The 20,556-nt window shown below is 38.3% G+C and overlaps 2 protein-coding genes across 2 annotated transcripts in view; one reads left to right on the top strand and one right to left on the bottom strand.

Annotated features, from left to right (window-relative positions):
- Positions 1–18,040, bottom strand: part of igf2bp2a (insulin-like growth factor 2 mRNA binding protein 2a) — a 28,638-nt gene extending 10,598 nt beyond the window's left edge. Inside the window, exons 1-6 of the mRNA XM_077728386.1 lie at positions 17,943–18,040; positions 17,248–17,576; positions 16,951–17,122; positions 15,412–15,656; positions 14,447–14,507; positions 8–56 (exon numbers count right to left, since the gene is read on the bottom strand). Coding sequence (XP_077584512.1) covers positions 8–56; positions 14,447–14,507; positions 15,412–15,656; positions 16,951–17,078 — 483 coding nt within the window. The 5' untranslated portion in view covers positions 17,079–17,122; positions 17,248–17,576; positions 17,943–18,040. The remainder of the gene's footprint in view (positions 1–7; positions 57–14,446; positions 14,508–15,411; positions 15,657–16,950; positions 17,123–17,247; positions 17,577–17,942) is intronic.
- A 1,020-nt stretch (positions 18,041–19,060) lies between these two features.
- On the top strand, positions 19,061–20,252 carry LOC144204580 (uncharacterized). Its single transcript, XM_077728638.1, has 5 exons — positions 19,061–19,179; positions 19,376–19,476; positions 19,686–19,829; positions 19,910–20,031; positions 20,117–20,252. The coding sequence occupies exons 1-5, from the start codon at positions 19,165–19,167 to the stop codon at positions 20,167–20,169; spliced, it is 435 nt and encodes a 144-aa protein (XP_077584764.1). The 5' UTR covers positions 19,061–19,164; the 3' UTR covers positions 20,170–20,252.
- Positions 20,253–20,556: the final 304 nt, after the last annotated feature.

Below are 20,556 nucleotides of genomic sequence, written 5' to 3'. Positions count from 1 at the left end.
AACTCACCTCCCACTGTAGATGAGGTGGAATGTTCCGGATCTGAATCTTCCGACTCCTGCAGGGATGAGAGGAAAAAAGAGAATGTAACAACCTTTTATCTTTTTCTATCCATCGATTGCTTGCGTGTCAAATTCAGCTTTTTCATATTCCAATATGTCTGCCAATTAAGCCTGCCGTAATTGGACTAACTGACTTATCATCTAATAAATGAATACACAACCATTTTGATAGTCAATTAATCAAGACATTGCTAATTTAATAACTGTTTGGACTCTCATTTTAAGCCAAATAATTAGGAAAATTATCCAACAGATTTTTCTTTTTTGATTAGTTTACATCTTACATCATCTAAACATTTTTTTAGAATTTCAGGGGGTTTTCAACAAGTTTTTCTTGTTATTTTTTTTACTTAGTGTTTTATTAAAATAGTGAAAATGTATTTAGTTCATTCTTTTGGCAAAAAAAAACAGGAAATATTTATTTAACCCAAAAAAGCTGACAGCCTCCCCCAATTCAAACAGATTGGACATCTCTCACAGTCAATACATTCAAATCTAATTATCTAGTATTCCGAGGAGTATAAAATTGCTACATAAAAGAATAAAATTCAAAATTGCCTCACAGTAGCTGCATGTGCATTAGAACAGCTCGCAATTAAATTTGGACATCACGCTGTTTTATTGCAACCTATTCCCCGTTAATAGCTCCAACACAAAAGCGCCCGGTCACCACAAAGTGTGAGAAACAACATGAGCGGCACAGTCAACACCAGATTAAAAAAAAAAAGAAGCCGACGTTTAGTGGCGGAATAACAGCAAGCACTCGCGTAAAACCCTAAAGTCCTTGAGAGCACTTTGAAAAACAATTAGCAGACATTCCAGGAGCTGAAGTGATGAAGTGATGGATTGAGAAAAACGAGGAGGTGAAAGTGGGAGAAATTAGCGTCTGTGGTGGGCTACCACCGCATTCCTCTGAAGAGGTTTTTGCATCTTTCCCTTGGAAAAGAGTGCAGGTTGAAGTTTCCGGGAAGACATGCAGGACATGAATGAATGACTGTTTCTGATTGTGCTCACCCAAGGAAAAAAAGAAGAAGAAAAAAACACTGATTTTGGACATTCCACTCTTCACTTCTTTCATCCGCCAACAGTGCAAATAAATTAATTTAATGTGTGACTATTAAACAAGGTTTTAAATGGATTTTGGTCAAATCATAATGTCATCATGATTAACCAAAAAGCTGTAATATGGAAATGAAGGCTCATTTCAATTGGCTATAATGCAGATTTTTAATGATTAATGATTTTTTTCTCATTCTTTTTTATTGATTATATGAATTAATACCACTGATCACTTTTTGCATTCATGGGTTTAAATATCGGCTGAGCTAAAGTCCAAAAAATGAAGCTCAAAAATAGCAAAGTACATACCCAAGAACTCTAGTCAATCTGCGCAATGACATTTTTTGCCAGTTTTTTTGTGGAAAAAATGACGTTTTCCCCCATTTGATTTCAAGCATGCCTGTGGCCTTACGCAAAGCACCCCGCCTGTCTATCTTAACTGTCTTTCGGCACAGATGGGTAAGAGCCATGACAACACTGTGGCCTATTTTGTTTACACATTGACACAAGGTGAACCCAGAGCCCTTCCTCTGCGCCTCCCTCGCCAGCGTTCCACACCAGAGGAGGATTCATTCAGACTGAACGCTCGCAGCATCTTGCCAAAAACTGGGCGGGAAGAGACTTTAAAAAATCCTTTCGATTTGGCCTTTAAATAGTTGAGGGTGGCCACACTTATTTTGAAAAGTCAATATTTACTGCGCCCACCCACACCAGCTAAGATGAGGAGTTCGGACTGGCCCGCTCATCAAGCCTTTATGAAGATAATGGACATATTGATGGAAAAAGTTAAAAGTCCACCGAGACAAATCATGTGATCACTTCCAGTAGATTGTATATGACTCATGCTTAGAGTATGGCCAGCAGTAATAAAATGTACTTGTAAGAATGTAACAAAGAATGTAAATAAATTGACGTGACGTTGATATTTTGTATAGCTTTTGTCTGTAAAATTAGAAAAATTAAACAAGAGAAAACTAGATTGAATATGAGGCCTTAAAGAATAAATTGTGGGTGAAATGAAAGATCTACTTACATATCTGACATAAGATGAAAAAGTGTAATTTTAAGTTCTACTTTACAATACAAATGATATTACTTGAAATAAATATATTGACTTGTCATTTAAAGGACTTGCTGAAATGTGCTTATAATTATCTGCATTGCTGAAATTCTTATTATGAATTGTACTACATTTTTATCCCCAAAAACATTGGATTGCATTATGTAGTCACATTTGACATTAAATTTGACATTTATTGCAATCATATTAAATTGCATCTTCCCACATGGAGCTAAAATCATATAATATATGTATGTATATATATATTTTTTCCCAGTTTGTGCAGAGGCTGTGTGTATTTAAACCAATTTACAAAGAGAACCTTCCAATAAAATAGTGTATTTGCATTAATTAAAAATATCGCTCCCTCATTTTAAATATCAAGGTATTACAAACTGCTTTCAGTATGATAATAATTTTTAAAAAATCACACTAACAGAACATCTGACATCATGATGGAATTCCTTCAAGGCAAAAAGAGTGAATTCGTAAACCAAAACAATAACTAAGCAGCTCTATTGGATAGAAGAAAAAGTGGACTCTTCTACAGCAAAGGAGAAAAACACGGGTGGAATAATTGTGTTTAATGAGGCCTCTGAAAGCCTTGTTTATATCCTCCCGGTTGTATGCGGGAGCTGTGCCTGTCGATGACGGCTGGCGGGCCCAGCAGGAGGCTCACTTTGGATGAATAAAAAATAGCCTTTCAGTCCACTGGGCCTGTCCACAGCAGATCTGCCTCACTGTTCTTTATGCCAACATAAAATGCTTTTAGATTTGCTTTGGTTTTAATTCCAGGAAGCCTTTTTCTTCTAGGCCAATTCAGATGTCAAAATAAATGTTGAAAGCTAACATTTGTCAATGTCAATGCAAGAACAATGCATTACGACTAGTAATCGTTCCAATACACACCAAAACTTAATAAGAAGTACTGTGAAATTTTCGGATGTAAAAGCTATAATAAGATACTCATTGGCCGTTTACTGTCACAATTGTATTATGCCATGAGAACGTTTTGAATTATTTGATTATAAGATTATGCAATTATGACCCCTCCAAAACAGAATAACAATACTATTTACACTACTAAATATGATATATCAGCCTGCAATTATATGCCAAACTAATGCTCAATTATTTAGCTGCCATTGCCCTTCTGTGTTAAAACGCTTTGGACTGTGGAAAAAATATTTTTGTGACTTTACCCCTGCTCTCATTTATGCACGCATCCTTGAATTTTTCTGCACCTGCAGCCTCAACATGAAAGGACCACACCTTCTCGACACACTAAGACTGCGGCAGTTAGGAAGCGCTCACTCAACGGCCCCACTGAGCATCTCATCTCAGCAGGAAGCACCCAGCCGCCTGTGATTCTCATATCAACCCTCTGCGGGCGAGAGTATATCTCAGCAACCTGCGCAGCCGCTGTATCCTCTCCCTCGGCTTTGCCGGCTTGAGAAAAGAATCAGAATGAGGATGCCCGCACGCGATTGCCTCAAGGGCATATGTATAGTCGACTTTAATACATTAATACTTATAATGTAGCTCCAATTTTTTTACCTAGGTCTATAATGTCTTCTGTGTCTGTTTTGCTACTGACTGAATACGGGCTGAAATAAAATTGTAATCTAATCTAAATATATACTTTCATAATCAAAGGAAACCATTAAAAGACATTTATCCAAGTGTTTTATATCAATATATCTCTCTCCAACTACACGTTTCCAAATTCCAGAGACGCAGCTGATGATGCTCATCCCAAAAGCTCACACCAAAAATGTCAACAAGCCAAAGACACTCCGCTGCAATTACTCATGTCAACTTGACACCATCATTATCAATGTTTTGATTGCATAAACCCAAATAACTAGGAAAGCTACTCTTCACACCGCCTCAGAAAACATCTCTTATGTCATCACTACAAAAAAAAAAAAAAAGGTCCCGGAGCCCATATATAAAACATCTGAATTTCATTAAGGAAAGCTGTCAAAAGCTCCACTTGCTTTTTAAATCAAAACAATCGGGTGGTTGCACCACAGACGCCACGCGACCACGACTCAGGGCTCTGTCGACAGTTTCTTTTTGCGGCCTGTTCTAAATCCATGTAAATTATTGGGGAATTTTTTGACACAGCCACATGAAGAATACCATCATACAGGTAGTATTACCTTCCTGAACACATCATTACTGATTAGAATAAGTATATTTTCTTTTTACTTCTGCAACAGCAAGTGACCTTTACTTCCATTGAGAAAACATTCTCCATTGAAAACAATACAAACACATTCCGAAAACAAGTTCCTAGTGCAAAGTAACACAAAAAACTGTCCATAGTTTTGAATAAGAGTGTAAATTGTAGTTCCTGGATGCCCCACACCTGGCTCAGTCAGCACCCTCGTGAAGATAAGCATTACAGAACGGACCAACAACATTCACGGCCTGTAACATCACTCCACAAACTCCTGCCAGTGTCCGTCACAAAGCACTTAGTCAGCAGTGCAGCGGAGAGTCCGAGCGGCCGACCTCGCACGCGAGCGACCTGACATCCAAGCACACACGCCAACCCCTCGACACGGCACGCTTACCCCTACATCCTTGCAAAGTGTCCCCCACTTGCTGTGCGGGACGCTTGACAGGTGGACAGAGTTTGCAATGTCCGCTGACTGCTTTTTGTCGTTGACGCGTGTGGCTCGTTCCTCAGGTCTCATCCTTTAATCTGCCCACCATGAGCTATTATAGCGGAGGGTTGAGCCTGTCCGAGTGCCTGTCTTTCATAGGCGCGTAGTATACAGCCATACTATTATGGCTACATGTAGTTTAAGTCATCAGCTGCCATTGACAGCGACAGATGTCCGATCTATTCACTGGCAACTTCTCTAGGTCACAGATTGGACGTCTATTGTCGTCAAAGGCAGTTTACAAGTATTAGGCTCGGGTTAATAGAAAGATTTCTCATAATAGAACAGGGCTATTTTCAGTTTAGGTTGCACTGGATATAAGCAATTTTCTTGTATTTTGATAACATTCATGCATTGTCACAATAGGTTGAAAAAGCAGATGATATAGACAAAGACTGAATGTGACTTTAGTGAATATGTTTGAAAAGGTTTATATTAAAAAGCAATTATGCTTCTGAAATTACAGCCATTGAATGCAAATTAATTTAATTTTGAAATGTTTATCTATAGTCCTTGAAAAGGTTTTGTTGGTGTATATGCTGCTTGTGATAACTGAAATATATTTTTGAAAACAATTACCAAATCCAAAGAATTTGAAATAATAAATGCATATAGAATTCAATTTTGAATGAAAAATCTAAAATCATTACAAATTATTATGTCGCCAGCCTTGAATCCAGTAAGGCTCCGGCTTTTAATTTAGAAAAAAAATGGATTGCAATTGCAGTTATGTTGCATTACATCAGTTTCTTCAGCTCAATAGTATCCTACATGAACCCTACAAAGTGTCTCGTGAGTGTAGATCACATATACATGGAAAGAAAAGTGTCAAGTTGCAGTCTTGCGTGGGTGTGTTTTTACATCCGTTTCTTTTTCCAGCATGTTCAACATGGCAGTCAATTCACTCTGAGCTCCCTCTGGCAGGCGAGCAGTTTAGTAAATGTATTTTGATAGGTTTTGCCATAAGAAAATGATATGGCTTCACGTTAAACACCACAAACCTGTGAGAATATTTAGTGTGACAAAATTGAGTTGTTTTGCATTGCAAGACTGGTTTTCCATGATTGTTTGACTGAATAAAGACAAAAAAATGCAGCATGGCCACTTTACAGATGGTCATGAGTCACCGGAGGGGAAAAAAAAAACACATACTAGCTCATTGCGTTCTAGGATCAATACACAACATGTCGTTTGTTCGGCGTGAGAGCATACTTTTGTGGACTCCTCAGTGGGCATTACTTTTCATTTTATAATAAGAGTTGATGGGGAATACTTTAACGTGTTGAGCTAAAACACATTTTAAAAGGATTTTAGAAATGGGATATTGTTATATTTACTCTTTAAGTGTGTATGATGGAAATATATTACTCTGAGGAACTGGGAAATGAGTCGTTCATCATTTTCATGACTTTTTAGATTTCCTTAAATTCGGGTCGCCAGATAGACAGGTCCATGTTAAGGTCTGTTTTTTAAAACATAAATTTCCAAACTTCATGAATGAAGGACGTCATCCTCATCGCCAGAACGCTGGACCACATCACGTGACTGAAAAGTGGCTCAAGTGGCATTATCTCTGCCAGACTTTAATCTCCTGGCTAAAATGGCTCCAAATCCTTCTCTTTAAAATGAGGCTGGGGTTTTAAGAAGGAAGTGGACTGGACATTGCTGGGGAGGGTTTCTAAATGTATCGGTGTCGAGTGAGCAGTGACAGGTGTCAACCCCGATGGGCGCATTTTGTCATATGGTTCTTGTTTTGGATTTAAATAGATTGTGCGTATGTATCTAATGTTGTGTACTACCGGTAGTGCACAGTTAGGAAGCTGCTTAGTAAAAAGGCTGAGTTGTTTCAACACATTTGCTAGCACATGCGTCAGAAATAAATGCGCTTGTTTTACTGTAATGCAGGTAATTGTTCTATTTGTAGACCCGCATGGGCTTTAAAAGCTTCGTCCCCACAACAAATAAATCTGTGCGCATTTACAAGCTGGCTTGCTTTCATCATCATGTTCGGTTCCATGTTTATTTTTCTAAGAAGTCAGTCTGACTCTAAATAAAGGATTAGATTTGAAAACTCATTATTAAAAACAAAGAAAAAAATGCATTGGGGGACTGAGGCGTTACATTCTTGGATATGAGGTCATCACTGTAAAAATACCTGTAAAGTCATACCGTGTCGAATATGATATCATATTTCCAGAAACCGGATTACATTTACTTTAATTTGCATCAAACATAAATTATAAGACTTACTAAAGTTTGAAAATGAAAAAGAAATAAAACACATAAATAGCACATCTGACAGAAAGTGAGCAGCAGGGACTTTTCCTGGTATTTTGCCTACCTATGCGGTTACTCCCCTACCATTTATGTGATGTAAAAATGCCACTAAAGATGTGTTTAGTCTGCCAGCAAATGTGTTTGTTCTGATGTACTGTGTGTGTATTGCCCATGACGTAAATGATGACTTTCGAGGGGGAAAAAAAAGGTTAGGAAATCCCTCACTTGTCTTTGAACAAGCAAGCAGTGCTTTAAAACAACAGTTTCTGTTTTCCGCAAACACAAGTCTTTTGATGCCTCACTTTTTGTCCTGAAAAAAAAAACACCACAGAAATGATGTTTTTTTTATAGATGAACTGCTGCCTGCCGCTCAGGGAATAACATCTCAAAAGATGTTACGGCAAGGATACGGACACGCAAACATACGTGCGTACAGGATGCGTACTACTGTTAAGGAATGTCAATAAGTAAGCCGCTAAGAATAAATCTCCTGTCTCTGTTACAGTCTCACATTGAGCTTACAGTACACGGCATACAGTCGTACACTATTTACACCCACTCATGCACAGCTGGCCTCATTCAGCGCTGCCACGCTGTGCCAGGAAGCGGCGACATTGTTGGAAGGCAGCTGGAGGAAGGCTTTCGAAGGGGGGGCGGGGCGGCGTTATATGCTGACACAAAACGTGCACATGTGAGGAAGAAGAGACGGATGGGGGGTGGAAGAGAATGCTGCAGTGGAAAAGAGGGTGTGACGCTCCCCAGAGAAGGCAGAGAGGTGAAGCATCAATGAAAATAAAGGCCCGCTTCAAATGTTCAGACCGCAAGAACGTATGCATGACCGCGCCGTCATCAAATATTTACCACGGCAACATTCCAGTTGGTGCGTCACGGGGAAATATATCGGCAACTTTATGCAGAGCACGCCATGCACCGTGTGAAACAAGTCACTCGTTTCCTAGCAACGTCCATTTTGACACTCTTAGCGATTCACCTATGATGCAAGAAGAGCAGCTCAAGCACCTTTAGAAACATTTTCAACAGGTTTACACTATTCTTTTATTTTGGATACAGAAGATTTCTTTTGGATTTCAATATGATCTTATACATGATTTTTTTGTTGAAACTGTGACAATTGTTATGGAGAATGAATGAATATTAGCATTATATTGGAATAGGATAACTGGGTTTTTAATTACATCACTTCCGGTAAATGGTTGGCTTTCATAGCTAACAGCAGGGTATTAAAATAAGGTCAAATTTACTAGATCCTTCAATAGAATCATGGCGCAACATAATATTGGCCAATATTGTCATAAAACTCATAAATCACAACATTGTTCTCTGGCACCTGGGCTTAGTAGTCCTCTATTATCAACCAAAAACAACAGATTGAAGAAACATACGGCCTATTAATGCCAAATATCACATGATACTTCTGCAGGAAGGAAAGGACAGACAGCCGCCAAGGTCGAGTCTTGTATAACCTGTTCACTTTGGTGTAGGGATACACGGATATGTGATCTATTTTACAGCTAAACAACCACAATAGGAAGTAAGAGCTAATTTTACACTACCAGACACAAGAACTGAACAAACACTTTTTTTCTGATTCCCTCCTACTACTCCCTCTCTTCTTTCTCATTCCTAGATGTAACTCTCTAGGCTTTGTTCTAACAATATTAATAAAGCAAATGTGTCAAGTCTGCGCAATAAAGAGATTCCACACATTGCATTTAAATGCTTCAGTTAATAAACAAAGTCATAAAAGCCGCCGCTGACACCCATTTAATATAATGTATTCTGTCAACAAAACATTTGATTCTAAAGCTGATGAGTGATCTATCCATCTGTCTATTTATCTACCTGCATCTAAATAGAAGCTGCATTTTTTTTCAATCTCTTCGCATCCCACCCGGGGCTTCTCGAACGAGGGGAGGCAATGCTGCCCTCTATCAGTGGTGCTTAGATGAGCAGACGGGAAAAACGGACACGCACCCACACAAATATTCCCATCTCTGACACTGCCTCTTTCGGAAGTCCCTCTGTGATAACAGAGAAGGCACAATGGCGGGCTTGTGGGGTTTAGATTCAAGCGACTGAAACTGCGGTGGTTCACTTTCCTGCGGTGGGAATGCATACATATGAAATGGGATGAAAACGATGGCTCCAAAGCGGGTTTATGAATAAGAAAAGGTCACAAAAGGGCTCAGACTGTGACACACAATCGGACTCAGCACTTTTACCCCCCTTCGCCATTCTTGGAGGAACGAAATGAGCACTGGTATTTTTACTTTGACTGCTTCCTAGGATATGTATTCAATATGAAATAAAGTCAGAACTCTGACCAGCGAGTGCTCTACTACAAAAGCTGGACCTTCAAGTAGTCAGCACTCTCTGCTGAGAAATGACAAAGGTTGTAAAATGACATCCTCTACTTCGTGCTATACTGCTTATTATCTTCTCGGTCATAGTGAAAATTGGATTTTTTCCTAGCTGATTTTGGAAATATATACCAGAAAAAGTTATATTTGAAAAGTTCGGTTGTTCATCTTAGTATTGAGACCTGAAAATGTCTACCTGACTCAGTAATAATGCATTAAACACAGGTAGAACAAGCACACTTGACCAATGATGTAAGGGGTCAGCATGAGTTTAAAGGTGATAACTGCCATTCGTTCTACTGTGCTATTCTTGTCCTAACATATCCTAAATGGTTATTTGTGGGTGAAGCCTAAGGTTTTGCAGCATGTGTGGTTTTACCACCACTGGATGCTTAATATACTGCAAACCATGAAATACTCTGGTTTCCATGAAAAAGCTGCAGACTGAAGAGGACTGTGGTGCAGCTTCCAAATGTCTAAGGCCTACCGCACACTGAGCAATGCAGCCGAATGTGACTGAATTAGTTTGCAGTATGCGGGATTCTGCAAATAGTTTCCATAAAATGCTAACCATAGGATTGTATATTGTTGTGATTCGACTGTTAAGAAATGACATGTTACACAAGCTTTCTATACAAAAATTAAGTTCCTGGATATGTAAGATCAATTATTTTTGTTTTTCTTTTTGCGTCATTTTGTTTTGGTCCCTTTTATTAATCTTGTACTTAAATATATAATACTCTCTTGTGTTAAACTAAGGAATAAAATTTATATTCTATTCAGTTTTTGACTGATTACAAACAACTTCAATGTGTCTTTTTTGGCAATTAAATTCAATGCCCACACAATTCAATACCAGAACTTGAAAATCACATTATATATATTATAAATCACTACTACCTGCCATTCAATCCGAGACTGAGACAAAACCAAGCTCCTCATGAAAAAAAAAGAGAAAATAATGCCTTTGGGAGTTATCACATTAACAATCATGCCATGTTGGTTGCGTTTCAATTCATAAAAATATGTGGCACCTCTCGAGTTAATTTTCCTGATAAGAATACGAGGGTTTTCTGTTCTTCCTTAAAGTGAGTCACACACTGTGTATTCTTTTCACTCTTCTCCATTTCAGTCATGTTCACCGGCTTGCTTCACCATGCAGTAGCCAATTCAGACAAGACACATGCTACTTTCAGCCTTCTCATTTCACCTGTTAAACAACCATCAGTGCACAGTTACACTAGTGGGTGTTGATAAAGGATGATGGCAGAAAGTATCACCACCTGCTACATGCCCCAGCTGCCCATCTTCTCATAGAGACCACACCCTGGGGTGCCCTTAAAATTCATATCGCGTGTCCAAATGTAACGCTACGGATGACTGTAACTACTGCATTTACTGAAAAAGTGAGTGACACTTTTTCTCATAGCTGTGACTCACATTTAATTTTCTTACACTGACAAGTTGAAGGTTTTGCAGAAGTGTTAATCTAAATGAAGAATAATGGATTTGGTGGGGGATTTGTATTAAGATCAAGAGTTCTGAAAACAAGTTATAATATGTTGTGTTTGTGTGCAGAACAACAATTCATATGATAAATTATTAAAAGAGCATTTTGACTGTTAATCTCCATTTAACTGTCATTATTATAACGTATAATAGTGTTTCTTCCTCTCTGATACAATTAAACTACCACTAAAACTGCAATAAATATATTTTTTTGTATTCATTGTGCATTTTTTGCCCGGTAAGACTTGGACTCGGGTGCAAATCGCATTCAGGAAAACATAATAATTCACCGCCCTGGCATATATTGTTATAGGTTTCCAAGTACTATGGGGGAAAGGAAAAAAACATCTTTGATTCTGACACTATAAGTTATTGGCGTTAAAGAAAAATAGGAGAAAGGTAAGATGAGCCATCTCCTTGCACAATTGGCTATTTTTCCGATTGTTTCACACGGCAACAGGTTGAAGTGAGCCGTGCTGAGAGCGCCACGGGTGTGGAAGCACCAGCCCGGTTAAGAGGAGATTCCAGGAGTTTAAACAGTGATTCCCACCAGTGGCGGAGTAGCACAATTTGAAATTCTCTCACATCTAATCTGAGCTATGTGCTCGACCGCGCGACATCGAGTCGAATAAGAGGCAAAACAAACAAGACCGTGCTTTTGTGGATAAATGATGGTTGTACAAATGACGAGCCAAGAGTTCACATATTACCACTCATTGATAAAGTCCAATCGTTTTAATGTTATTTTAATGGGACTCATGTCAACTTTATGCATTTCAGGTGAGACGAGACTTTAGGAGGGTGGTAGCACCTCCTACTATGTCTCCACCCTTGACCAATCGGGGAGTTTTTATGGATTCAGAATGGATCAACTAATGGCTATCGCCTTTCGCCATTTGGACGTTTAGGCGGAGGTTTATAATTTAATTTAAATTATCTGTAAACATGAAATTGGTCTTGTAAATGATTCAGTTTGAGTCAACAAACAGAATGGCACGTTTTACTTAGCATTGATTAACAAATGTGTTGAATACCCCAAAATTGCGCTCATTCCAAATGAATCGGGTATAATATTGTCACACGCAACCATTTTAAATCCCTTTTGTCCATGCTGGACACATTTAATAGTCAAGCAATGCTGCAGATCATTTAATTAAATAAACAAGAGATGGATTCACAGTAGGTCAAGCTTTGTGGAAACTGTTTAGCCAGTGTAATTAGAGAAAGAGTTGCCACCATAAGAAAAAAACAGACAAACTAACATGTGTATGGATATAAATAGGAGCAAATTAATTAACTCCAATTTCCTCTCCAAATATAATTGCAGTTTTCTAATTAAATTTGGACCATATGGCTTGGAAAAAAATCTGGAGGAGGAAAAAAGCCTTATAAATAAATTATTTTGTGTTATGGCAGGAAGACAACTGACTTTAAAATGTGAACAGATGATTTCTCAAGTAAATGCAAGTCAAAATGTAGTTCAGTAAGAAATGTATACGAATGACAAAACCCAATGATTACAGAATTTTAAAAATGCAATAGTGATTATTCTAAAATGATGATGACAAAATGCAACAGGCTTCATAGATAAATATTGTGCCAAGTTGTACTTGACAGGAATAATACAAAGAATAATACAATTACCTTTTCTGTTTAACCTATAAAGACAACTTTATATGTGAATCCAATTATTATTAAGTCCCTACATGCTAAATAAAGACAAAACTGACAAATCACACACTAATATTATCCCTACTACTCTATTTTATTGTAAATACACATTTATTTATTTAAATAGAATTGCAGGACAAACTGCAAATGCTCATCTCTTTACTTAAATGTACTTCATTTGCTTTCAAATTAGTCTAGTCCTATTTCAATGTTATTTTAAGAATTTGAGGGTGCAATGAGAATCAAAGAGATAATGAAAATATTTTTCCTCAATGTATATTTTCAGCTTGACCTAAAAATTACAGATCATATCATGATTTTGGAGTTCACGTGTCTCGTTTTACGAAAAACCATTTTCGATCTCAAGCAAGTCGAAAAAATCACGATGTGTGGAAAAGACGCATCCTGCCTGCTTGATCTTATAGGATTTCGCCTATACATTCGGCCCCTCCCCTGCAATGGCGAGGACAGAGTTTGGGGGGTTGGGGGTGTTTCTTTACATTCACAAACGTGTTGGCCGAGTAGCTCAATCCGCACACGTTAAATCTTTTTTTTCTTTGCAGATCGCACACATGTATGTCCTTTTTAGGGTGTGTATGATCCCTCCCCATGCAGAAAAAGAGCCATCGTGGCAGCCATTGTGGGGCTCAGCCATCATGGCCTACGTACACGTTGGCTGTGTGGGGAGTGGCGCACCCATTGTACGCCATGTTGGTGAGCTTCTCCAACACGCCGTAACCCACCAAATGGCGTCCCAAAAAAAATCCAAGCAAGACGTTTACGACGCTGATTTGCTGACGTAAATCCGCCCCCCTTTTTAAAAAAATGTATGTGTTGTGCGTGCGCGAAAAGGGGCGGTGGTCGCTAGAAACACTATAGTGTTGGGTCACGTGATCCTCTGCAAGACGGTTGAATATTTACCTTTTTTTGTCATGCAATGTGGCCTCTCCCTGTTGGCGAGGGAGCGGTTTTTCGCGCAATCGAAGGGCTTCGTGGAAGCCTGTAGAATTCGCTAAAAGTGGGGAAAGTGGGCTGTGGTCGCGAGCTATTTGGTAAAAATGCGCAATTGAGTCAGATCAACGCCTGATTGGTATGCAACTCATTGTGCATTGCGTTGATAGGGACTCAGGGATGGGGGTTGGGGCGTAATAAAAGGCATTAGCGTAGTTAGAGTCCAATTCAGGTGTTCTAACAATTAAAATAGACTCTTTTGGAATTGTCAGTGCATACCATTTTGCAGCAAAAAAAAAAAGAATAAAACAAATTTACCTTCACCACAATTTGAGTTGTATAATATATGCAAGTGAGGGTTAGAAACAGAAATACACAGTATTCACACAATTATAAATGTTGATTGTCTCATCGGTTCTCTTTTTGTAAATAATTACCCCAAATAACTATTAATATTGACTAAACATGCTGTAGACATTCCAAACACTTCAACAAAATATACAAAACAACATGAAGAATATCAAAAACATGAATGCAACACAGTTGACAGATAAAATCATTCAAACTGAATTTCAATGCTTGCTAAGTATCATTTTTTGACTTTTAATTGAGAAACACTAGTTCATATAGATTATGTGTGTGTGTATATGTATGTTTATGTATGTGAATGTGTTTGTGTGTACGTGTTTCTGTTTGTGTTTGAGTGTGTGTGTGTGTGTGTGTGTGTGTGTGTGTGTGTGTGTGTGTGTGTGTGTGTGTGTTTTGTGTGTGTGTTTGTGTGTAAATGACAAAAAAGGGCCTACCTAAGCTTCTTGGGAACAGAGTAGTCCACTTCTATCACCTTGCCGTGCAATTCCACTTTTCCTATGGGAGTAGAAGCAACAAAAACAATATATAACATAACCATAAATAATATAATAATAAAAAATAAAACGCTAAAAACAGTCAGAGGGGCAAAAAGACGCTCATGGAAATCATTCGTCAACAATATACATAGTAGTAAGCATGTGGTACCTTCACGTACGAGTGTACATGTGGGAAATGAGCAGCCATGCTTTGCACACAAACCGAACCACGCTCAACAGGAGAGTTCGATTCTCAAGGTAAAGGTGCAAGAGGGTAAAGAAGAATGCATCTTTTGGGGGAAGGGGGTCCTGGGGGGGGCGGTTCCGAGTGGCCTGGCGCAGCAGCCCCGGAATTATCCTCTCACCTCGCCTCCACCCCCTCCCCTTTTCCAGCTACCTGTTTATGGGCTCTTTCCTCCGGACCCCCGCGACCCACCGCCAAGACACCTCGTAAAAACACAGCCAAGCGTCCGGTGAACACGGACGTGACAAGTTTTCCGCGCGAGCGTCGCTCGACCGCCTTGAATAAAATCACGAGAAAAAATAAGTGAAAAATAATTACCCCGAGCATCAAGAGCACCCCGTGCGCACGCATTCCAGCGGGGGAGACCACCACTACCACCACCAGTACTACCAAAAAAAGAGGCGCACTCTATATCGGAATCCTTACGCCTCATGTGGCGACTGCCTTGTCTTAAAGAAAGGGGATATTAAATCGCCTATGTGAAAATAAATAAACAAACAAGTGTCCGGCGATCGATCATCGACTCAATCGGTCTTGACGCGCGCTTGAAACATTCGGGTAGAATTCTACACACACACGCGCATAAAAAGCATCCAATTAATTCGTGCATGTGCTCTAGGTGACTGTGTATGTTATTTTGAAATGGTGTCATCTTCTCAAGCATCACTTCTTTACTCACCCGAGAGAGTGTCGATAGCCCTTACGGCCGCGTTCTGGTCGGGGAAATCCACGAAGGCATAGCCGGATTTGAGTAGGACCTGCTCGGCCTCGGGCAGCTTCCTCTCCCCGAAGAGCTGCTGCAAGTCCTCCACAGTGACCGAAGGACTTAGATTCCCAACATATAGCTTGTTCATGATCTGACAGGAGCGAAGGTTTGGAGAGGGGTCCAAAAGAAAGAAATCCCCCAAAGATCCTGAAGCGAGGCTGCAAAAAAGAAAAATGAAAAATAAAGAAAAAATGAAAATTATTAAAAAAAAGGTGACGAGGAAAAAAGGGGGACGTAGTAGTTCTACCCCCCTTGTAAAGAAAAAAAAAGACTACTAAGCTATAAGCAAAAGCAAGCCCCCCCTTGCAGCAACTCCGGCCCTGGCCAAACTCTTTTTCACGGGGACTCTGAGAGTTACGACACTACTCTGGAGCCAACAAGCACCGCCTCTAAAATAAAAGCGCCCCTCAAAAAAAAGAAGAATGAAAAAAAAAAGAAAGAAAAACGTACGCCTGGTGCATACGAGGGGTTCCCTGCTGCTTTGGACACGAATGGAAAACACCAGAAAGTGGCATTCAGGGTTTCCCCTATTTGAAATTGTACCTCTGAATTGGTTTGATTTGCTTATTTTCCTTCAGTAAATTGAAGCATATGCAATCGGATTAACGCTATGGTGCCTATTATATCTTAATACATTATATAAAGGAAATTGTAAGGTTTGTATACGTTTAATTCACCCCCATAGTATTAGATGTACGAGTTTTGCAATATCACTGAATACACAACTGCATTGTTTATACTCCAAACAATTCTAATTGATAAAATCAAATGGCTTTCAGCTAAATACAAACAATAACATTGAGAAAATAGAGATAATTATTTTAAATAATCAGATTTTTGCAAAAATATATATACATTTATTTTAAAAATAGTCTCTGCTAAATCGCAATTCACTCCCAAACATGTCACAATACATGCGGTAAATAATTAATCCTGAAGTGTTTGCAAAAGCCACAAATCAGCAAAATAACAAATACAAATTTATCGGATTGTGTATTTTGAAAAATCTGTCATTAAACCAGGAACCAGGAAATCTACATTTACAAACGATGCATTTTGTCTCTCATCTCATGTTCTGAACCACTTTAGCCTCATTAGAGTCGTGGGGGGTGCTGGAGCTAATCCCACCGGTCTCCGGGCTAAAGGCGGGGGACACCCTGAATCGGTGGCCATCCGATCGCAGATTGTATGTTGTTCACTTCACAAATACGAATCGACGATGGTTCTACTATTGTTTCCAACTAAGAACCTCCTTTCGCCCTGACCTGTGCCTTGTATTGTGTCAGCCATAATGAAAGCAAGTGGGCCGCCTTGATTGAAAGGCTGGCAGTGCATGAGTAGCTCTTCTTGGTGGGTGTGTGCATGTTCACAAGGTGGAGCTTCTCTGTCATGGGGGGAAGGGATGGGGGACACACAAGAGGGAAGGCCTGTGACTGAGAAAATAGCGAGTACTTTCTGTACTGCACACTGAAGGAAGGAAGGGGGTGGGCGTAGGCGGGCCCTCGACGCCCACTTGGGGTCCTCTCCACGTGACTTTTTAGCTCATCTCTCCCCCACCTCCTGTGCAACATTGCTGCCATCCTACAGCTGCAGATTGACAGGGGGGTCACGACCTCCTGCAGGCCTAGTACAAAAAACAAAAAAACAATGGACATGCATGGGTTCAAGACTGCGGTTGGTTGAAGTCATTTAAACCTGGAATTTCCAGCCAATGCCTCAACATATTCATGTGGTTTGTTTACATCCTACCAAGGACCACGTAAAGGACAAGTAGGTCAGTGTGTTAGTCTTCCAAGGTGTGCATAGTAGTTAGGTTGCCATCTTCTTATGTCTTAAATTAGGGGACTCTGCATATTCTCTACCTTGGTCACAGTTTAAAGAAGTTCCCCATTTTGTGGAAGACTTCTTCTGTATTGTTCCAGTTTTATCCAACTCTACAACGTGTTTTTCTGGAGTCCGTATCCGTTTTTGCTACCGTAACCGAGATGGCGCCGCTCAAGTGGCAGGCGGTGGCGGTAGCTCCGTCCGCTCTTGCTCGCTTTGTGTTTTTGCTGCTTTTCTGTCTTAATTTTGATTTGCTGTCAGACAAAATAAAGAGTAAAATAATGTTAGTTACCTCAATTCCTGCCATTGATAACAATAGGCGTCCAACCGATTTGAAACGATCTATGTCAAGAAGAAAGGCAGACATGAATTTAACTTGAACTACATACTGTGTAATAGATTATTTCATAGATTAAAATAGTGGTATTGTAATTTTACACCATTGACAAATCAAGATCATAGAAGGAAAAATGCCTCTGTACACAAGTGTTTACACTTTGGCTACACAAACGAATTAGATTCTGCTCATTTCCTCATAGCAAATCAATTCATTAAACCGCTGTAAAAATATAAAATTGTCATATTTATATTGTCTTGAATCGATTGTAATCGTGACTCACCTTCAATATATTGTGTTGTACGTTGAGAGGCTTTTTTAAAAGCAAAATCAGTTTAAAAATAGCGCCTCAACCAGACTGGGTCGTTTACAGGGATGACGTCATTTGTTATTGTTTTTTTTCTAACTTGTGCTTTATTTAAAATGACAAAAACATAACAAAATACGGGCGAATAAAAACGGGTAAAATAAATATAATAGCACTCGTAGTATGAGTAATATTAATAGTCTCGATATTGGGGATGCTAAAACAGTTTGGAATAGAGCAAAAGCTGAAAGGAATTTTACAAAAGTGGAATTTTGTTGAACAATTTAATAGAAACTCGTTATGCTGTACAATTTTAATTTTTAAAAGTCTAAATAACGCCAAAGTACACCGATTTTTTTCTCTAAAATGTCAAAACAATTCATTATGAGTTGTTAATCTAATCTGTTCCACTTTTTAAAAATCAAACTACTGAGATAAAGAAGTTTCTGACAAATCAATGGAATTACATAGCGTCCTTGAAAGCCTTTTTAAAGTTTAATAAATTCATGATAGCAGTTTCTAAAAATGACAAATTATTAAGTAGATATATCTATATTGTGCCTTTTCTTTAAAAGGAGACTTTACTAAATCGCCCCTTTCACCCTGGACCTGATCTTCAACTTCTAAGTCAACAAAGAGAAAGTGTTTTTGAAGTAAAGAAAAGGTAGTTTGTATTTTCAATATACTGAATCTTTTGTAAGAAAAAAAATACATAAATAACTGTCTTGGAACTTCCAAACACTCATCATATAATGAACAATGGGGCCCGGTTCACACAATCAGAGTTGTGTCATCTACATAGTCAGTAAGTCTACTAATCACAAGAAGTGGAGTGTTAACAGTCACATGGACATTGAGTCATGTTATAAATTCTTCATAAATTCTAAAATAAAATTCAGAACCCACAGAGATGAATAAGAAATAGACTATGAGTTTGTATTATAGATGTCACATATCTCATTATACTTGTACAATGTCAATAAAAGCACCGAATTCATATCAATTCAATTTTAAAAGAGTCAATAATTCATTTAGTTTAGAATAGAGAGAAAATAACCCACTTAACGCCTCCAGGAGGCTCCAAGAAGCAAGATGGTCGGTATATTTACGCCGCAGATTCCAATTTTAGACATCTAGCCTTACACGATGTCTTTGGCACGTTTAGATTGTAATTAGTTTGCAATATTTTGATTGGGAGATGATGGACTCAGACGTAAGACGAGTAACATTTCAACGTAACATTTTTTCCTCTCTGAAGTGACTATAATTACATGATCCTTTAGCTCTATTATGTTGCAACAATGTTGAAAATTAGGCAAATAATGCAGTTTCTCCGTGTGTTTGTGAACTTTCAGCACTGTAGTGTTGGAGATGTATATACTTACATAATATGTGTCTTTTTTTTAAAGGAGCAAGTGGAATATTTGCAGAAAGCAATCGAAGAAAGTACTCAAAAACTGAATGACATGATTGAACTTAAAAGATTCCTTGATGAGGAAATCCACTGCATGTGTGTTTGTAGATAATTTTATCTAATCTTGCATCTATTTATGTCATTTTAAGTCATTAAAACTAAAATAATACTAATTGCAATTCTAAGTAAGACTATATCACTACTATTCTGATATAAGAATGGTAGTATTGAGTCTAATTTTGACTGGGAAAAAACTATTACTATTGATGAAATTGACCACATTTTTTTTCTCTTTTATTATTCAGGGTTACGGAAACAAATGAGAGGAAAGATTTGCTAGCTCTTTTCCAAGAAATTGGAGTTTTGGAAAGCATACAACAATTTGGTACACTTCTCCAAAAGGAAAAGGCGCTTACTGAGCAACTAAATAATGAAGCTGTGGTAGAAAGGTCAGATATTTCTATTTCATTAAAAAAGTGAATACAAATGAATAAATTGAAATATTCTACTGATCTGCTCTTTCTTCCAGAAAGGAATTAAACGACCTACATGAAAGAATAGAAGATGCAAGAACTAAGAAACAAAGCCTGGTGGACAAAATTGAAGAAATGAAACAGCTTTTGCAAGAGCCCAAGGATCTCAAGACTGCTGGTAATGCAGTGTTTACATCGTGTGATAAACCATTTGTTTTTGAAATTGCTTGCAAATGTCTAAATGTTATTTTCCTTGCCACTAGCCCAAGGATCGAATCATACAGCAAGCACTCGAATGGAGAAAATGAAAAAATAGTTTTTTTAATTTATAGAATACCATTTTATGTATGCAGTTGACCACACTTTTTTTTCTAATAAAATGCAAATATTTGTGAAAAATGTTGCCACTTGGTCTACGTTATTTCAACTGCCTTTGAGTGAGACGAGCATTTTTTTTATATCTTGTGCACTATATACATTAAAAAAATCAATGGCTGTGATTTCTTTTTATTTAAGTTTTTCATATTTTTGAATTGATTAATTGTCAGAAAACATACCGGTGTCATTTAAAACACCATTTATTCATTTAAATAGGTATATATAGTAAGATTATCGATTACATGTATCAATACGTATATATATTATATGTTATATTCAGTATTCCAACCACTGGGGGCACTAGTATAATGTCTGATGTTTACAA

Source organism: Stigmatopora nigra, chromosome 11, assembly GCF_051989575.1.
Source record: "Stigmatopora nigra isolate UIUO_SnigA chromosome 11, RoL_Snig_1.1, whole genome shotgun sequence".
NCBI lineage: Eukaryota > Metazoa > Chordata > Actinopteri > Syngnathiformes > Syngnathidae > Stigmatopora > Stigmatopora nigra.
This window is presented reverse-complemented; position numbering and strand designations above follow the sequence as displayed.